Raw genomic sequence first — 19,343 nt, forward strand, 5'->3', positions numbered from 1 at the left:
TAGCTGTGACGGTATGGAATAAACAAGATGACAGTACAGTACCCGAGTCACGAGCGGGGGAGCCTTGCTGCTTGGGAATGATGGTACGAGCAAGATGAGCAAGAAGTAAAAGGTTTAGTAGACACCTGGGGGTATCGAAAGAGTAACGCGCGTTCCCTCGGCACATGGACAGTTACTCGTGCGTTGTGACTTTTCTGTAGCTTTCACAGTGAAATTGAGCATTAAATATCTGATTGTTTCATTGTTTCGCGCAAAAGAATCCAAGCCTTTCCACCACATGCATTGCATTAATCACACAGAACTCTTCCTCACACGATGCTACCACCATATTCAGCACGTAACATGCATTTCAACTACGGTAGTAACCTAGGAAGCAGATATGACGAAGAAGGCGACCTCGAGTCCGCGTCCTCCTCACCTCTTCAATTCTACACGGAGAACCAATTCCGCGCACTGCCGCCCACACAGCGCGAACTGATTCGAAAGTCACACCGGCGCTCGTTCATTCGGTCACCACCAGCAATCATGATGCTTTTGATATTCCTTACCGTAGCTGCCGCAGCACTTTATAAAATGAATCACGATATCACCGAGGTCATGTTAATGTGGGCCACCTTCGTGCCGGTAAGTCGCTTCTCTATGCCCTTCTCTTATCTAGATACGTCAAACCCAAATGAAGAAGTTCTTACTGATTTATGTGAGCAGATGGCAGCGATATTATTGCTGTTGGGGTGCTTGATTGCACACCATAAGCTTCCTAAGGATATGTCGTATTCGGGTCGATCTGCCATTCATCATTTCACGGGAATGACATACGTTGCAGCCTGTATCTTGGCGTTTATGCTGCAAGAAAAAGATCAAGATAATAAAGGGAACTTTGCATTAGAAATAGGGATGTCTTGGTTTTTTGCCCTGCCGGTAAGTCTTTCCCTTTCGCGGTATTGCAGGAAACATTTTGCGCGCATTGAACATTCTTACTAATGCACTTCTTCGTTCGCAGATTGGGTTCATCATCTTGAACATCGGGATCGTGTTGCTTGCCAACGCATGCAAAAAGACAGAAAACGAAGATTCGTTCTAATCATCAGAAGATGTGGGGTACTGCCTGTGGCTGTTGGACGATTGTTGACAAGAAAGGCAAGAAGGAAGACAAAGACTTGACGGGCACGCGAGGTCAGATGAATTGCATGAGATGGCATTGAACAGATCACGAAATGAATGCTTTGGTATTGTAGCATGCTACTATAGACGGCTCTGAGGATGTATCGGTTACTTTAAGCATAAGTTCGCTGCCTGTTATTGGGTTAGCAATGTGTGGATCAGAACAGGAATAGGAACCAGCGTACGCGTATAATTCCTTGCCATCGTCATAGGGGCGCGCAGGTGACCCAGCATCGACCTCCTTGTTCACTGCCGCCCGACGTGAGATCGTTCTCTTTCTCTCCCCATAGATCGAGGCTGAAACCCAAAGCAACCACATGATCCCGGCAATGACTCCGTATGCGATGATCTGGCCTTGACTGGGAGCAAATCCGGTGAATGCGGGTGCATCCGATGCAAGCAGCAGGCCGAGGCCGCCGTTGATCATGCCCAGCGTGATCAGAATACGTCCCAACCAGAGGTGACCATACGACCAGATAGTTCGGCGACTATATTTCTTGAACTTGAGGTGGTGGACGAAGCCAAGGATGGGTTGGAAGAAAAGCAGAACAAACACGATGATACCAATAATCGGGTGGTAGTTGTCGAGCATGTTGACTGGGATGTTGTTGATCATCCACACGCCGAGACCGAATGCTGCGATGTACACAACATACGCAAAGAGTTGAAATATGCCATGGACGATCCAGACACCGCGAAACGATCCTAGTCGTATAAGAATCGATCCAACTGGGAAGAATAAGACAAAGGCCAGGGCTGCGAGGACACCATGGGCTACGATGATCTTATGTCGTGATTCTGATGAGAAGCCGCTACGGCCGCCGCCAAATGATGAGCCGAAATCGTTGTCGCCGTTGTCACTACCTCCTCCAAATCCGCCTGGACCGTACTGACCACCGGGGCCGTACTGCGCAGAAACTGTGGTTGCTGCTATCATCTCATCAATTTAATCCTCGATTTTCAGGATTGGCTTCATACCTAGGCTAAGCAGCGTCGCTCGTGTACTAAAAGTCATAGTGAAGATGTGGAATGAGAAAGACCAACGCAAGCTCGATTTGAAGGTCTACAGATCGATAGAAAGAAATATTGGATAGTTAATCTATTCTTACCTGCGACGGCTGATCTAACATCATCACCCACAACACAAGCCGAACAGCGCCAAATCGATGATTCACGTCTGGGAGTGACACAGATGACGCTGTTTAGAACAGAAAATGGTCGAGCTTACGCGTTTCCGCAGCTTTTTCGTGTGTTTCGAGTGGTGGACATTGACATGCTAGTCTGACTTGGGGCCGGGGTGCACATGGTGGAGAGCCGGAAGTAAGATGTCGGCGAAACATGTTGGGAAAGCACCGACTCTCATGATGTGACGAATGCCTCAGGCAGAAGATGTCGTTGACGTCGATACAGGATCAGTAAGGTCGTCTCATGGAGGCCTGGATGGTTCAGCCATCCTGAGCACGTGTTTGCGCGACGTGCCTGTAGCCTTGCGCAGGCACGCGTCTGACTCGCTTGACTTGGCTAGCATTAGCATGATCCTTCGTTCGCGGGTGTAGGCAGTGACTAGGCGACAAATCATTGAAGCTGCTATTCCAGGTTTGCTGCGAACATGGCCGCTGGTCGGGTGCCGAACTGATAGCGAGAGGTGCGATCGCGATTACTGGTCACCCGTGTGGCTAGTGTGGCAGATGACGTGAGTAATGACCTTGGGAGCCTGTGCGAATGTCTTTCTCATCAAAAACTTCATCCCATGTTAACACATAGTATAACTTCCGGGTTCACGTTCACCGTCTAGTCGACATGGCGGTCGGCAACGTGATGTGGCATCCCCACGCAGCGCATCCCGTCGCCCTCGACCCCATGGCGGTCAGAGCGCGGTCGAGGTTTTCCATCCGCCCTCCGCGATCCTGGGCTGTCGCATGGCCAGGCACATGTCGGTCGTTCAACAGGTACAAGTCCTGCATGCGCTTGTCTGTAGTCATTTGTCCCCTGAGTTCGCGGTGACTGTTGCATAGCCCCAGTTTGCAGGAGTCCCGTGGTAGTAAGAGAAGGCAGAATAGCGCACCGCCACGGTTGTGCACATCACGCGCGCGCCCTTTGTCCGTATACATGTCGTCAGAGTGGTGAGTCGAAGAAGCAAAAGAAGGTGAAACAAGGAAATTGCGATGAGTTGGAGCAAAGAGAGGTGAAGGCTCTGTGGAGACATGAGTTGTGCATGCCCGCCGCGAGGATGACTCCTGCAGGTCCCGAATTTCGGCGATGCCATGTGGCCAATCATGGGCGGGCACGGGTGCAATAGTGGGCCCGCATTCGCTGTCATCTAGGCTGTGATCTAGCATCTTCCTTCTCCCCGTCACACCATCGTGCGGCTCTGAGTCACTCTGCAGCCTACTGACATCCTTGACTTAGCTTGTACCTGCATACGTGATTCAATGTCATCCCATGTATATAAGGCTGGGTAGGTATCTTGCTGCAATGCTTGACTCTCCTGAGACTATCAGCCGCCTTTGCGGCTTTTCGCCCCACCACTCTCCATCTCCCCTCAACCCTATTATTACTTATTCACACATTCACAAGAACTTGAAATAGACGACATGGGCAAACGTCACAACAGAAAACGAACTAGAAGCCGTCCTCGGAACCGCAACAACAACCACGACAATTCACCTCCGCAGGTCATCAACCACACTCGAAGCGAGTCGGTCAGCACTACCTCTTCAACTCTCTCCGCAACCAGCTCCTGCTTCCATCCTCAAGGCTCCATTGCGAGTGCCAGTGCGAACCACTGGCAGCAAACCTACACCGCATGGCAAACCCGGCTTCGACTACAGCAGGAGCAGGAGCAAGAGTTGGAGACTCAACGACTGCGCATCTTTGGTGGACTACCGGAGGATGAGAGGACCTTGATGGAGCCGATGCTCAAGGTGGTCACGGATCTTTTCGATGGTTTCTACGATTACGAAGATCCGTGATGATTAGAGTGCTGGTTCTTTGCACATCTCTACTCCTTCGCATGGGCTTCCATTTCAACGGACGATACATGTTTTTACGACGAACACGACACGAATTAACGACCAAACCAACGATGACTCTGGTAGCCAGCCGGAGGCGTGGGATATCACCTGGGCACGGACTCGTAGCAGATCAGACAGCACCTGCGTCGGCCCAACTGGGCCGGCCCGCAAGTGTTGTCTGGTTGGTTCAACATTGCTCAGCCCTAGGACTCCGGCTTCGCGCAAAGGCGGCGGAAGCGAAGACAATGGTGGAAGAGACAGCTGGATGCACGCCTCATGCTTGTACTCGCTCGAGTCCCGAACTCGCGTGTACGTGCTATTGGCTAGAGCGTCGCTGTCTCTGAGGACGGCGGAAAGGAAAGAAGGACGCGCATGCGTATTGGTGGAGGAGTCATCTTGCTTGGAAGGAACGGTGTACATCTGCGGCTCTCTGCAGGGCAGACAAACGTCCGAGTAGTTTATCAATATTTCTTTAATTAATCTGGACTTCACCCAAACATTTGGCTTCTCTTGTGGCATTCATGAGTTCTTTCCCTAGCTGCAGCGAGCGTGCTTGCCCTGCGCCGCCTCTCATCGTCAGGGTCCAGTTTTGTTGTCTTACTAGTCCGCATACAGCGTCTCGACTAGTTGTAGGCAAGAGCTTCCAACCTTCCTCACTCTCACTTCTACCAACCGTTCCCAAGCGCGATTCCATTCGCAACTGCTATCGTGCGCAACACCTGACACTGCGCAACTTCGACCGAGTAACCCCGAAGACATCAGTAGGTAATAGCCAAGCGCGTCCTATACAGTTCACTGCACTGACAACTGACTGCCGATTAGCTCGCGATGGCAGATACTCAAGGGTTCCGCTTCCTGGATCTACCCAAGGACATCCGCCTGGAAATCTACGATCTTTTCCCTGCCGTAACACGTCGCTACACAGTACAACTACCACATAGGCCATTCATTACACATAGGCCATTCATTACGCCCTTCAGCCTGGTCTTAGAACGCATCCCGTGCATGGAACTACTCACCATTTGTCGCCAGATATTCGACGAAGCTTCTTCCATGCTAGGGTCAAGGTTGGCCGGCCAGCCAGTTCGTATCTTCGCCTACGTGGAAGACTTGTGTGATACCGTCATCAACATCATATATCGCTATACCTCACCTGGCTGTTCACACGAGAGCCTGACAACACGTATCGAGCGCTACAGTCCTGGCCGCCAAAGTGGCCTCGACGATCAGGATGTGCCCGAAGTTTCGATCCAGGCTCTACGTCCCAATACAACCGCAACTGGCTCGAAGCTAGAAGTCGAGATAGCTCTTGAGCTTGGCGGTGGATTCAGACATCCTTCCCAGAAGTTGCAGCTCATGAGGAATCTGATTCGCATATTCTACAAGTGGATTGTTGACAGCGGAGAGATGCAGTTCTTTCGCTACGTCCCCGTCAATATCACAATCCGACCCAAGCCGACAGCAAAAATGAGCGAGAAAACGATTAGCGATGGGCGAGTATTCGACATCGAGGAATACCCGGAGGAGTTTTGGCTTGGTAAGACGTGGACCTGTCAGGTCGGTGAGTGCATGACGGAGGAGGAGTGGCAACGCAACTGGGAGGAAGGCAAGCACTTCGGGAAGTTGAAGCGCATCTAGCAGCTTCGTGACTTCGCAGGAGATAATGACACACGAGAAGGGGTAGCTGGATTGAAGTTACAAATGGTTAAAGCATCGCTACCGGATTACAGTGTAATGAACCGCCCACTGAGGACGTTCTAGTAGGGAGACCTATTTCGGGTTTCTTGGAATTAACATAAAAATAAGTGTTGTAGATTCAGAAAGCTTTTCATAAATATTTGTTCTCTGTTTGCACGTGTAATTGAAAGGAGGCTGTGAGAGTTGTTTATGACGAAGCATTGATAATCGTCTCGCAAGATATCCAAATACCACTTCTTTAGCAACCAGATTCCTGGAACTATCTCAAAGTGAAGGCTTGAGAATGCAGCATGATATTGCTCCAACATCCAAAGTGACCAAATTCGTCATTGCCTTGACGGCACTAATACCCCCATCCTCTTTCTCCTCCACCGTTAAACCAACATACAGACCATCGCATCCCTATCACTATGAACGGCAACCCCAAAATCGCAAAGCGCAGCTAATAAAAGCAGGTTTACGTACCCACCGTGCGCTACAAATCCGGCTGAGCGGTCGCCCTACTATCGTACGACCCTCGCCAACGGGTCACCCCACACGCATCCCGGCAATGCCCGAACACGGTGTTCTCGCTGCACATGTCTCGCCACCGAAACCTTTGCAAGTACTGTGCGTAGGAGCGTATCAGACGATTCCATCGTATATTCGCTGGTTTTGACCAATGGTTTTGCGGATTGTCTGTCGTGTCTCACGATCCCAGGGACTGGGTTGGAGCTTTCGCGTGTTGGTGTGATGCGCATGCCTTGATGTTAGTATCATGGTATCACGCGATTGACCTGTGTGAATTGAGGAATGGCATCGTCGGTAGGCACCGACACCGTGAGTATTGCTCAAAGGAATCGTGATACATATAAGGTACATGGGTTTCTTCGTTGTTATTCATCATCTACATCCAGTCACATCCATCTTCAGCCATACAACTCTATCAACCTTCAACACCTCATATCGCACACACAATAAGCGTCTTGCATACAAACCTTCCAAGTCCTTGCTACCTACTACCAATCATCAACCATCCTACCAAAGAGAACCGAGCAACCATACCCAACCAACCAACCCACCCAAAATGCCAGCAGTACCACGATCCTACCTCCCCTCCTTCGCCGCCTTCCTAGGTAAGTCTCACCACCCCATCTCCTCTTCTCCTTTCTCAATCAAATTCAACATCTGACTAACAAACCACCCCAGCATTCGGCATAACCTACACAACCATCGTCGCAGCAAAAGAAGGCGCAGCCGTCGACGGCGCACGAACCCGCTGGCAAGACCAACATGCACGAGCAAGGAACGCATTAAGTGGGGGTATGACTCTCGCGGATATGGAGAGGAAGTAAACAAAAGACGAAAAGGGAAAGTTCAATTCCAGTGTTTGCATACTAGGGTAATAGGCGTTCTGGATGCTGGATACAAGATCCAAGGTATATATCAATTCATCAAATTCAACGTATGCGTATGCGTATCCACCTGGACAGTGTGATGCTTTTCTTTCTAATGTTTCCAACACAAAGCATGCACCCAACTCTCCGAATATACATTACCGTGCCTCGCCGTCCGCCCGACCACCATTGCAACAACATACCCCCACCCCATCTCCCCATCTCCCTCCACCACCACACATCCCTGCAATTCACCCATACAATCTCCATTATACCCCCAGGATACCCCCCTATAACACTATCCCCAGTATACAGTATACGCAACGGGAGTCAATGATAGTACCCGGCGCATGCGTCCCTCGTGTTTTAGACCACTGTTGTTAGAGGGACCACATTCCTCATCGTAACGAGGAATGCGCAAGGTGGAATGTGACGTGGAGTAGTGTAGGAAAATATATTAAAAAACGGCTGTCGGGATGCGATATCGGTATGCAGGGTAGACGTGCATTGGGGCAGGGTGCAGATACGGGGGAGGAAGGACGGAGGGTTCGGGTGGTTAATCTGGGTAAAGAGTGTAGGGCAGAGGCGGCGTGGGGGGTGGTGGGAAGGATTGAGACCGGGCGGATGGATGGATGGACGGAATATCAGTAGGCTACAATAATGGTACGAGGAAGTCATCACAGTCAAGCATGCAGGACAAGAAGTAACTTCATCACTATATTCAATCCCACATCTGCCTCTACGTAACCCCAATTCCGACTACTTCATCAGCCCCCAACAGACCTTGGGGTCAGAATATATCTACAAGAAAACCCATTGCCCGTTGAACGCCATCCAGAACAAGGATCAAGGTACGCATGACGAACCATCGCGCAGTACCGAAAGAACAAAGGAAAAGCAAAAGAAGGCCTACTACTCGCTGATTGCGGCTGAAACCCAAGTCGCACGTCGGAACAGCCGACTTGGATATATATGATCAAACAAAGGGAATCGTTACAATCATGTAGGACAGTCTATGAAAACAAAAATCGCTGCAGTGTTTGAGAAGGAAAGATCAGAATGGGACAAATTGTAGAGTCATTGGCTATAAGTCGAACGACGATGTGATGTCGGCTAATCTTTGCATGGCGGGGCTCATGGCAGCAATCTTCCTCGCCAGACGCTCTGCTAGAAGTGCCTCGTTCGCTTCGTTTGAGATGACTAGCTTGTAGTGTGCGAATGCCTTCTCGGGGTTGGTGAAGAGCGCCTCGTGGTCCTCAAGCGGTGCGGCGGTAGTGGTGGAGGGAGCGGACGAAGAGTAGTATAGGTCGTACTCGGCATCTACCTCTTCGGTCTCATCGACGGCGGCGGCGGTGGGCTCAGACTGGACGGGGCGCTCGATGACGGGGTAGTCAGCCTTGACCTCCTCGACAGTCGAGTCGTCCTCGGCGTTCAGGATAGCGCTGTATCCCTTGCCAGACATGGCCTCGATGTCGAGGGGGTTGGTGGGACCCTCAGGCAGCTCAGTGACGGCGAAAGCAACGGGTTGCTGGAAGTTGAAGCCATTGTTAGCACCCCAGTTGTTGCCATTGTTGGTGTTCAGGTTGAGCATAGCAAAGTCGAGTTGGGGCTCGGGGACCATGGTCATACCAACGTGGGTGTTCTCGGCCTGCGACATGCCGTTGAACTGCTGTTGCTGCTGGAACTGAGTGGGGGCAGGAGCAGCTGCGACGGGTGCTGAGGTCGATGGCATTGAGGTCATGGGAGCCTTGGCTTGGAGCGACTCGTCGCGAGAGAGCTCCTCGAGGAAGGGAGTGAAAGCCTGGTGGCGGAGCAGACGCTCGATGAAAGCGCGCGAGCGGGCATTCTCCTCCATGAGGAGGCGGTTCTGGGAGCGGAGTTCGTTGGCCTCGTTGACCTTCATGGCAACCTCGCCTTCGAGCTGACCAATGTATTCTGGCTGTGTTAGTTGATATTGCACATGTAGTGGGGTCGTGATAGCTTACCCTTCCTTCTCGAGCGGAAAGCGCGAGCGGAGACCTTGTTACGGAGCTGGCGGCGCTCCTTGGAGCTAAGCTTCTTGCCCTCCTCGGACGCAAGCAGCCTCTCATCCTCATCCATGTCCTCCTCGTCCTTCTTTGCGCGGATGATGTGGGGGAGGAGACCTTGGTTGTCGTTGGCCATGTTGGCAGACGCGTTCTGGCTGTCGGCCCGGATCTGTGCGACGACGCGGGTGATCATCTCCTCGGTGTGGGCGTCGCTGAGCGGGCTCGAGGTCTTGCGGCTGGCCGAGCTAGTGGAGGCCATGCGGTTCTGTTGCTGTTGTTGCGCTTGCTGCTGCTGCTGTTGTTGTTGTTGCTGTTGCTGTTGCTGGAGGGCCTGCTGTTGCTTCTGGTGGGCCAACTGCTGTGCGCGCTGCTGCTGGGCCTGCGCCTGCGCCTTGGCCATGGCAGCCTGCTGTTGATGCATACCAGGCCAGACCCTGACGTTGGTGACCTCCTCTTGTGTGATGGCGCTGGGGTCGACGAAGTCGTCTTGGGCGGCCTCGTTGAAGACGAAGCTGTTCTGGCGGTAGTCGACGGCCATGTTCATGCCGACGTCCATGGGCAGGCCGTTGTTCCAGGCGCCGTCCATCATGGAGTCGCCGCCCATCATGGCCATCTCGTCCAAGCCAGTGGACGAGAACATGGGGAAGCCCGTGTTGTAGCCGGCGTTAAGGCCGGGAAGGGAGTTGGTCGGCAGGCCGGTTTGCTGCTTGAAGCGCTCGTACTCGTGGCTGGGCTTTGCGGGGGTCTGGAGGTCGTCGTCGATGTTTGTGCTGGTGGGACTGGCCATGGTCGACGTCGCACTGGACTCCCGCTTCAGAGTGGCAGGCTGCGTGGGCGAGGGCATCTGGCCAAAGTCGAAGAACTCATTGGGGTCGACGCATTGGTTCGGGTGGCCGTTGAAGGGGGCCATGGTCATGGCAGGCTGGACGGCGGTAGCCATGTCGCTATTGTTTGTTCGACTGCTGGGGAGTCGCTGATCGTGTTTGAGCGGTCCTTAGGCAGGCAAGCGGCAGTCTTGGGGTGTTGTGTTGCGGGCACTGGGTGCGTGACAGGAGCGGTTAGCCTGCTGGAAAGTCGTCGTCAGCTCGACGCTGGGCCGGTTCTGCCGGAAGTGTGGCTGTGCCGATGGATCCGCGCCTCCTGCGAGCACGTTTGTTGCGATAGAGCGAGTGTATTGGTGGTGAGAGGATTGTTGTTGCCGGTGTTGATGCAGAGTGCAATTGTCGGATGCGAGTATGGTGGAAGAGAGGCAGAGCGAGGGCGAGGATGGGCGACGGCGGCTTCTTTGCTGGGGCCCTCGCCCTTGCCGTTTCAGACTGAGGCGGAGTCCCCCTTCTCGAAATAGAAGGAAGCAGGCCCAACCCGGTTGGCTCGCTCGCCCGCCGATCACTGCCCTCCGCCCAGCAAACTTCGGCTCTTCCTCTCTCCTGAGCGCCGGGTCATCTCGTCGGCTTCACCATTCTTAGTACACTAGACACAATATCAGCATAATGCTAATTCTCGGATCTCTGCTGCCCCTCCGCGGTGCTTCCACGGCAGCAGCCTCTGACGTCACGTCACGGCTGTCATTTTCATCAACCGTACAAGCAACCCGAGTCCTTCAACAACATCCAAGAGTCTCCGTATACTCTCGTGCAGCTAGGCATACGCACTTGATGCACTGTCGGCGCATACTCGCCGAGCCCGAAAGTTGGACAGACGAATCACCGCCTGCCCTGCTGCACCACCACTGAGGCTGTGCTGTCATACTGCACCCTTCTGGGCACGCTTGCGAACCCCGCTGCTATTCGTCCACTCAGGCCTCTTTTCTCTCTCCTGCGCGAATAACTTCCATGCCGTGCAGCCATTGAGCCACAATCTACCGGCTTGGTGGCGCGGGCGCCCAGTTCGGTTGCGTGCCACCAGCCAGCAGAGCAGGTGCAAACGAGCCTGAGTCTAGATGCCAACTCTAGACCTCACCATCTTACTATGCAACGCCTGCACATGACAAAGCCTTCGTATACGTACGTCTGGCGCAGCACTTGCTCACATTCCGCAGCACCACCACCCATCAAGGCCATCTGGCGTCTACGCCGACGGTCAGCGTGAACGCCTCTCCGGACAACCTGCCGCGCTCAGTGCAGCGACAAGTCCACATCCACATCTACCGCATTATGCCAGCTTTGCGAGCTCACCTGTCAAGTCTGTCAGCGCCAGCCGCAAATTCTGATCTACATGGTCCCGTCCTCTGAGCGGAGTCGGTCTTTAGTCCGGCAATCTCCGTCCCAGTGCCATGGAGTGACTTGACCCGACCAGCTTCCCCGATTCCACTGGCCATGAGACCTTTGAATCTTGAAACACTCGTCTTGAGTCAACAACGACTTAAGACGTCACAGCTGTCACTGCTTCATGCCCGCGCGGGTCCTGCCGCCCAATCAAAACCAGCTCATCCCTCCAGCGTAGCCAGCAACCCATGCTAAGATGAGGATAAGCCCTACCTATCAGATCTGCATCGCAGGTACAGGCAAAGCCAGTTTACACGATACCGATTATCGGCCAACCTCATGGAAACTCGTGGGAACGTTTACTGCGCCCTTCTCCAGCAGCTGCACAATTTTCGCACTGGAGCAAGGCTGAGCATGGGACGCGTCATCAGCACGCAGAGGAAATTTCCAACCTCAAATTGAGAGACACAATTGCAAGTGATACAGCTGGAGACTTGGTGACGGTACTACACGCGGGCTTACACCGGTCTCTAGAGCAAGGCCATGCCTACACGTCTTTGTCATGCGTAGCATTGGCAGGCTGACAATCACTTGGCCGGCCTTATACACTTACCATAGACTTACTACAGCCATCGAACTTCAGAAGCATTCAACTGCAGACTTGAAAGATCGTCCCTGCCAACACATCTCTGTGTATCTGTGTACTATCTTTGGCGCCTTTGTACCCCTCTCCAAAGGCCGCGTACACAGAGACACACTTTCTTGCATCCAGAACCTCCTAATCACTTAATGTCATGATCCAGAGGCCGCAGCAATCTAGTCGCACGTTCTATTCCCTATACCCAGCGAACCGCAAGCCGCCCGTCCGCCCCGGCCGCTGCGCACCAGCGTCGGAGTCAAACAGACCATCATGCCATTATCCACAACCGCTCACTTCCGTCTCAGCCCGTCTCTCACAGCGACCCTGACGCATAAACCACGGAAAGACATTGGCGACCGCTAATCGGCCCGCCTCAAACCGTAAAAGGGGTCTAGTGTCCAGAACCCTCAGACCCTGACCCATCATCTGGCTGAACTCTTACCCATGGAGCCACAGAACACACACACTGCTGTTTCACGGTCTTCGACCCCGAAATCCAGTCATGCCACATTCACTTTCCCATCGTTGAGAGTGCTGCTACTCCCTACTAGATGTGAAATGTGAAAGGCCTTCGAGACGGCTTTGACGCGACGCGCGTCTCGTGTCGTCTTTGAACTGGCGGTCGATGCTCTTGCCGTGCCGTGGGTTTTGACAACTCACAGCTCCGTGCAAGCCTCACTTGGTTTCCCCATGATCGCTGGTCTTGGGTGAGCTTGTTGCACTCTACGCGTTTCAGGGACAGACGATGTGGGAGCTGGGCTGGGCTGGAGGCGAGCGTCGTGAGGATATGGAGTCTTGCGTTTCGCATAAGGCGCTATCGTGAACAGTGATAGCCCATCTACTATGAGGGCCTCACTTGTAAACCTAATCGCTCTCTTGAATTATGCGAGCCTGGGGAGTGCGATTAGCTTGGACTGGAGACTGGTAGGCATAGTCGCCAACCCGATGCCATGAGTGGCGAATGACTGAAGTCAGTTCAACGACGTAGCGTATGGCAAGCTGTAGTTCGTGTTCTTCAGAGAACATATTGGTGCTGGGCATTACAACCTCGACCAAAAGAGAAGAGGATAGTTGTCGGCAAAGTGTCATTGATACATCATTATACATAGCATCCGAGGCTTTCTATATCCTCTTCTCACCCTGCTCAGGCTCATCCCGAAGGAAGCCATGAACATCCTACTCATCCACGCTACCAGGCTCGCGCTCAAGTCCAGTGGTCGTGCCATCGTGACTATACTCCATGACCGGCGGCTGCTGATACTGCTGCTGACCATACTGCGCGCTCCCAACCTGTTCAAACTGCGCAGTCGACTGCTGGTACTCCTGCTGGCCCATCATACCCCCCTCAAACTCCCCCACACCCCTCCCCTCACCCCCCATAAACTCCCCGCCGTCCATCTCCCCCGCCAACCCCAACTCGCGAATCGTCCTCACGAAGAACCCCTCTCCCTTCCGATCCCCCATGATACCCCCTCTCGCTACACCCTCGCCACGCGCCACATCCCTCACAATCGCGCGCGCACGCTCGTAATCGGCATCTTGAGCCAACGCACGCACAACAGCGGTCATGGCGCCCCAGCCAGGCAGATTCTGTTTTTTGCTCATGCGCGTGAGCACGCTCATCATCTTACCCACCTCGCCGAAGGACGCATAGCCTTCTAGCAAGCGGTCGAAGAGGACGCGGTCACTGGGCATGCGCGGTGCGCTGAAGAGGCGGAGGACGATGTCGTCGACTCCGGCGATGTTGGGGGGGTCAGACTGGAAGTAGTGTGTTATAAGCGAAGTGTAGACGTGGACACTGGGGACGAATTTGCGGGATGTCATGTGTTCCATGACGGCGCGCATGGCGTGGAAATTGGAGTATTTCTTCAGGAGACGGTCGATGGCTGTGGCGTAGATGTAGTCGTTCATTTTGAGGCCGTTGGCTTCGAGGTCGTTTAGGATCTTGAGGATGCGTTCGGTTTGTTGGGTGGAGGTGAGGTTGTCGAAGACTTGGTTGTCGAAGGCGGCGCTGATGAGCATCGTGTGGGTGGCTGCGTCGCCTTCCAGTCCGTCTTTTTCCATCTGTGCGAGGATCTTGAAGGCGGTGCTCCGGTCGCCTGCTCGCAGGTAGAGCTGCACGAGAGAGTTGTATGTGATGGCATCGGGCTTGATTTGGAAGTTTCTCGACCAGGTGAGCAGCTTTTGTACTAACTCTACTTTCTTCTGGTGGTACATCTTTTCGCTGCGGTTTTGTACAATGGCGGATATGGCGCCGTTGATGACCTCGATAGAAGGCTTTGTGCATGGGTTCACTGCTTTGCTGGAAGATTGGACCTTTTTGGGACCCTTTTGTCCTTTGGTCTGCTTCTGAGAGTTGGCGAGAGCGTGCTCGGCTGCAACCCAGCGTTTGCCCATATCATCCAGAGCGACAAAGGCTTCGTTGACCTGTTTTAGGGACATCAAGCCGTTGATACGGGCCGTCCAAGCATAGTTGCTTGGCTCTAGACCAGTTCTTAGCATGCGCTGCCACATTGCGTTGAGGCCATCCAGATCCCTTGCTTTTGCGCACCCTTCCAACAGTGCAACCCAGGAGTGCATGTTTGGCTCGACCTTGTGAGCGATCATGTGGTTCCATACCTCGACGGAGCGCTGTGGGCTGAGTACAGTCATGTACCCAGAAAGAAAGGCGTTGTATATAGCGGGGGGTATAGTTTTGCCCTGCGTGGCGTATGTTTTCTCAGTCTCTCGCCACATGCTGTCCAGCGCAGCTGCCGAGCTTTTGCTTGACACAGCACGCGCTATTCTGGTCATATAGAATGATTCCAAGTTGGTGTACTCGTCGCCTGTATTATCTGGACCAAGGGTCTCGCCGGCTTTTCCAAGAGCTACTAGGGCTTTTCGTGGAGCGTCATTGATTTCCTCCATGATCGTGACCTGGACATCTTCTGGTAGTTTCTTAAAGTCCGGAGTTTCTGTGTGTTTCAATACTGAGTCTACAAATGAGCCGGCAAGTAGCTGTCTAAGGAAGGCTAGAAAGGGAGCGGCCTCCTTTTGTGTGTTTGGGTCCAGTGCGTCCGAAATACCGTAGAAATAGACAGCACAAAAGGCCAAGGCAGGACTAGCGACATAGTTGGGGATGTAGCCTTGCAACCGCATATTAAACTGTCTCTGATCAAGCATATCTGGAATTGTGTCGACAGGTGGTAAGTGCCATTCAGTACTGACAGACTCTACTGTTCCGCTCCCTGGCCCCATGCATTGGAAGAAGAGTCGCCATACAGACAGCAGCTCCGAGACTAGTGAAGGGATATCTCTTGCCGATCCAGATGGGGAGTTCACAGCACGTATGATTTCATACGTTAAATAACCTATCGTTGGTCTGACCCAGTACTCTTTCCGAGCGATGCCAAGCTGCTCATATTTGAGAAGTACTGCAGTTGGTGTAACCTTCAAACCCGGGCTGGCTGCGCAAAAGGTACTCGAGACAGCTCTGAGGAGTTTCGCAAATACCCGGTCTTCACTTAACAGCTGCGCATCGCGATCTGTTGGTTCCGTCAAGGCTTTGCAGTCGCGTGAAGTATAGATGCTCTCAAAAGCTTTCCAGGCTCCATTGATCTTGCCGTAGCGGAGAGCGTCTAGCACTGGATCAGCAAAAGCTGTGCCCATTCCAGACGATCCGTTCTGTACTGCATCGACGTATGCAGGTTCCTCTTCACCACCACCATACGTTGAGCCTTGATTTGTTTCGTTGTAGATGAGTCTGGAGTATCGGCCCAGTGGTTGTTGGCTGCGGGGTGGTTCCCCGTCGCGTGCGCTCGTAAATCTTATATTTGGTCCGTTGCGATTCGTTTCCTGTGTGCCGTCTTCCTCATCTCTATTTTGCGTAGATGCTTCTTCATTTGGCGGTTCGGCGGCATCCTGTGGCTTTCGGCCGGCCAGCGAAACGATCGTGGCTCGAGGTTGCCATTGAGGGCTTCGCACGGGGGCAATGCGTCGGGCCAGACGTGTCCGGCACTGTCGACATACGTATGCGCTTAGCATAATGCTGTGGCGAGCCTGAGGGGGGTGGAGGGGTGTGAACGCTGGCGACGATGGTTAGCTGGTGAGATCGAAACTTTTTGGCGTATGAGTTTGCACACCTACAATCGCTTTTCAAGCCCTCATTTGCGCGGTGCTGTCGAATCAAAGAACGCCCCTAAGTCCAGTATACCGTCCCGCGTGGATTATTGTACAGAAATGCGTGCAGCCACAAATCGCGTCAAGGTGTCGCGATGCTGTGCGGAATACCTCCGGCCAATGAGACGCCATGACGTCCACACGCTTCACGTGACTGCGGGCTTTCTCCAGAAACCTTCCAGGCCACCTCAACCTCATTGTTCATGCTCTGCATAGCGGAAGAGCTATAATTATAGATCTATTTTCATCTGCGAGCCTCAGTGTGATTGATAAAACATACGATGACGACCCTGATCCCACGGCAGTTCTATTCGCAGGACGAGCTCGATAAGCTTTATCCGAAAGAGCTTGAGTTGCAGCTCGTACAGATTGTGAGCACCAATGTCATAGCTTCTCCTTGTACCACCACTAACTGAAATGCTAGTTACTTCGCCATGGTGGGTAACAGCGACATGTTACCGACATGTTGGCAAGCTCGTATACTGACGTCTACACATAGGCGAAAGAAGCCCTGTATCGCCGCGATTCCAAAATGTAGGCATCCTAGTACATGCATTATAATGCCATTGTTAACATCATCAGACTGGACTGCCACCTTGTAAGACATCTCTCACGGGCTGACTGAGGGGTATCTGACTCAAGAAGATTGGCCCTACTGCAACTCCGCCCGACAACTTACCAGTATAATACTGAATACCAAGGACTTTTCGAAATGGGATCAGCTGAAATACCGCCGCCGCCTTGAAACTTTTGGCATGGATGATGGGCCCGGTAACATATTCGCTCGTTTACTCTGGATGGCCACTGACATCAACCAGTCATTGCATCAGGACCTAAAGGCGAATTTGATGCCATATGTCAACCCGGTGAACTCACAGACAAGGGTCGTGAGACAACTCTAGCCCTAGGAGAGCGCCTCCGCCATCTCTACGTCAACCAACTCAAGTTCATGCCCGAGCTCATCTCCGATAGTGACATGATCTATCTACGCGCAACGCCTATTCCCCGCGCTCTAGAGTCTCTTCAACAAGCTTTCTGGGGCTTCTACCCACCATCCGCACGAACTGCCGACTTCCCTCCACCAACAATCATCACCCGAACCCCGGCTGATGAAACGCTCTTCCCCAACGACGCAAGCTGTAGACGTTTCGCTCAACTGAGCCGAGCATTTGCGCAACGTGCAGCTGAGCGCTGGAACGACACCGATGACATGCGCTACCTCACCAAGGTGCTTTCGAAATGGATGCCAGGAGAGCAAAAAGTAGCGGTGGACTCTCACCCTAGGCTTTCCGGTATTATGGACACTCTCAACGCCACCGACGCACACGGTCCGGAGACCAAGCTTCCCAAGGAATTCTACGACCCCAAAGCCCGTGCCATTATCGATAAGATCGCGGTCGAGGAATGGTACGCAGGCTACACTGAGTCTTCCGAGTATCGTATGCTCGGCATCGGCGGCCTAATGGGCGACATCACCTCCCGAATGGTCGGCAGCGTCGAGCGCAACGGCAACTCCGGCATCGTTGAAGTCGGCGGCGTAGACGGAAAATTAGGCAAAGGACGAGGCGGCGAAACCAACATCCGCTTCGCCATGTCAGGATGCCACGATACTACCCTGGCCGGCGTACTCACGTCACTGGGTGCCTTCAACGGCGAGAAATGGCCCCCATTCACCTCGCACATCGCCGTCGAAATGTTCCGCAAGCGAAACCCCACTGCCATCCCAAACGCCCCCACCCCCACAGAGCAAAACCCCACTCTCAAAACCCAAAGCTGGTGGTCCTCCCTCTTCGGCAGCACAAAAACCACTTCAGACACCAGCCTCACCCCCGAAGGCATAGCCCGCAAACCCATCACCGATCTCACCCCCGCACAGCGCGACCAACTAAACGACTACTACGTCCGTCTCCGGTACAACGACAAAGTCATGGAGATACCGGGTTGCAAAGCACCGGGCAAGCATCTAGACGGCGATACTAGTTTCTGCACGCTGGACGCGTTCAAGGCTATTGTGGATAAGTATACGCCGAAGAATTGGAAGGCGGCTTGTGCGAGTCGGTTGGATGAGCCGGCTTTTCCGGTTAAGATTGAGCCCGCGGGTTTTGAGTAGGGGCATGTGGGATCGATGTTGTGGATGAAGCACAAGAGAAGCACGCGGCTATAGACGATAAATCTTTGTATGAAAGGATAGAGATAGACTAGATACAACAAGATCCTCTTTCCTGACTTCCACCCCAGCTATAAAACCTCCCTTGTATGCATACTTCCTCCCCCTACATCCCCAAACACAGCCCGCTGCGTACCGAACCCCAAAACTTTCCGCGCCGTCCTCTAGCAAGCTGATTATACTTCTCCTCTAGCCCCATAATCTTCACATCGCGTTGCTTCAGTTCCCCCCGTAACCTTTCCATCTCGGCCCTCAGTTCCGACTGGTTATACTTCTCCTCTAGCCCCATAATCTTCACATCACGTCCCCTCAGCTCCCCTCGCAACCCTTCCATCTCTTCTCTCAGCTCCGAAATCCTTGTCCAATCTTGTGTTTGAAGCTGCGCCTGGAGAACCTGAACCTGCTGACTCAACTCCATTTTCTCAGCTCTCAGCTCAGAGATGGTTTGCACGGTTTGGATTTGGTGTTGTAGAAGTTGGTGGCGGAGGTCTATTTTGTCGGCCTGAAGTGAAGAGATGGTTCTGTTGAGGTCTTGTACTTCTGTGTCGGCGCGGTGTGTGTAGTAGGTGAATAACGTGGCGACGATGCCGTCGAGGGCGCTGTTGGTGAGAGTGGCGAGGTGCGAGATGAGGTCTGTGGTGAATAAGGCTAGGGGGAAGGAGGATAGGGAGGTGGATGACATGGTGGAGTTGGTGTGTTGGAGTTTTGGTAAGGGGAAGGAAGGGTGGCGGTGGGGGATATGTGGTGATGATGGGGTTGCTGTGATGGTGGAGTAGACATGATAAATATATATTCCATGTAAGTTCAGAGCGTCAATGTTGTCTTACTTCACAAAGGAAGTGACTCTTTAGTATGTGTTCGGCACATAGACCAAATGATAAGACATGTTGCGTACAAG

At 53.0% G+C, this 19,343-nt stretch overlaps 6 protein-coding genes across 6 annotated transcripts; 3 read left to right on the forward strand and 3 right to left on the reverse strand.

Annotated features, from left to right (window-relative positions):
• Positions 1 to 1,207: 1,207 nt before the first annotated feature.
• On the reverse strand, positions 1,208 to 2,098 carry J4E84_007133 (uncharacterized protein; the record flags this gene model as incomplete). The annotated part of the gene is made up of 1 exon (XM_049389719.1): positions 1,208 to 2,098. One exon carries the CDS (start codon positions 2,096 to 2,098, stop codon positions 1,208 to 1,210), a length of 891 nt encoding a protein of 296 aa, XP_049242463.1.
• A 1,657-nt stretch (positions 2,099 to 3,755) lies between these two features.
• Positions 3,756 to 4,133, forward strand: J4E84_007134 (uncharacterized protein; the record flags this gene model as incomplete). Its single annotated transcript, XM_049389720.1, has 1 exon — positions 3,756 to 4,133. The coding sequence occupies one exon, from the start codon at positions 3,756 to 3,758 to the stop codon at positions 4,131 to 4,133; it is 378 nt and encodes a 125-aa protein (XP_049242464.1).
• Positions 4,134 to 5,003: 870 nt separating this feature from the next.
• J4E84_007135 (uncharacterized protein) lies at positions 5,004 to 5,813 on the forward strand (the record flags this gene model as incomplete). Its single annotated transcript, XM_049389721.1, has 1 exon — positions 5,004 to 5,813. One exon carries the CDS (start codon positions 5,004 to 5,006, stop codon positions 5,811 to 5,813), a length of 810 nt encoding a protein of 269 aa, XP_049242465.1.
• A 1,126-nt stretch (positions 5,814 to 6,939) lies between these two features.
• Positions 6,940 to 7,207, forward strand: J4E84_007136 (uncharacterized protein; the record flags this gene model as incomplete). Its single annotated transcript, XM_049389722.1, has 2 exons — positions 6,940 to 6,988; positions 7,062 to 7,207. 2 exons carry the CDS (start codon positions 6,940 to 6,942, stop codon positions 7,205 to 7,207), a joined length of 195 nt encoding a protein of 64 aa, XP_049242466.1.
• Positions 7,208 to 8,333: 1,126 nt separating this feature from the next.
• J4E84_007137 (uncharacterized protein) lies at positions 8,334 to 10,216 on the reverse strand (the record flags this gene model as incomplete). Its single annotated transcript, XM_049389723.1, has 2 exons — positions 8,334 to 9,184; positions 9,235 to 10,216. The coding sequence occupies 2 exons, from the start codon at positions 10,214 to 10,216 to the stop codon at positions 8,334 to 8,336; spliced, it is 1,833 nt and encodes a 610-aa protein (XP_049242467.1).
• A 3,080-nt stretch (positions 10,217 to 13,296) lies between these two features.
• On the reverse strand, positions 13,297 to 16,143 carry J4E84_007138 (uncharacterized protein; the record flags this gene model as incomplete). Its single annotated transcript, XM_049389724.1, has 1 exon — positions 13,297 to 16,143. One exon carries the CDS (start codon positions 16,141 to 16,143, stop codon positions 13,297 to 13,299), a length of 2,847 nt encoding a protein of 948 aa, XP_049242468.1.
• Positions 16,144 to 19,343: the final 3,200 nt, after the last annotated feature.

Source organism: Alternaria hordeiaustralica, assembly GCF_023758085.1.
Source record: "Alternaria hordeiaustralica strain BMP 2776 chromosome Unknown scaffold_15, whole genome shotgun sequence".
In the NCBI taxonomy this organism is placed as follows: Eukaryota; Fungi; Ascomycota; class Dothideomycetes; order Pleosporales; family Pleosporaceae; genus Alternaria; species Alternaria hordeiaustralica.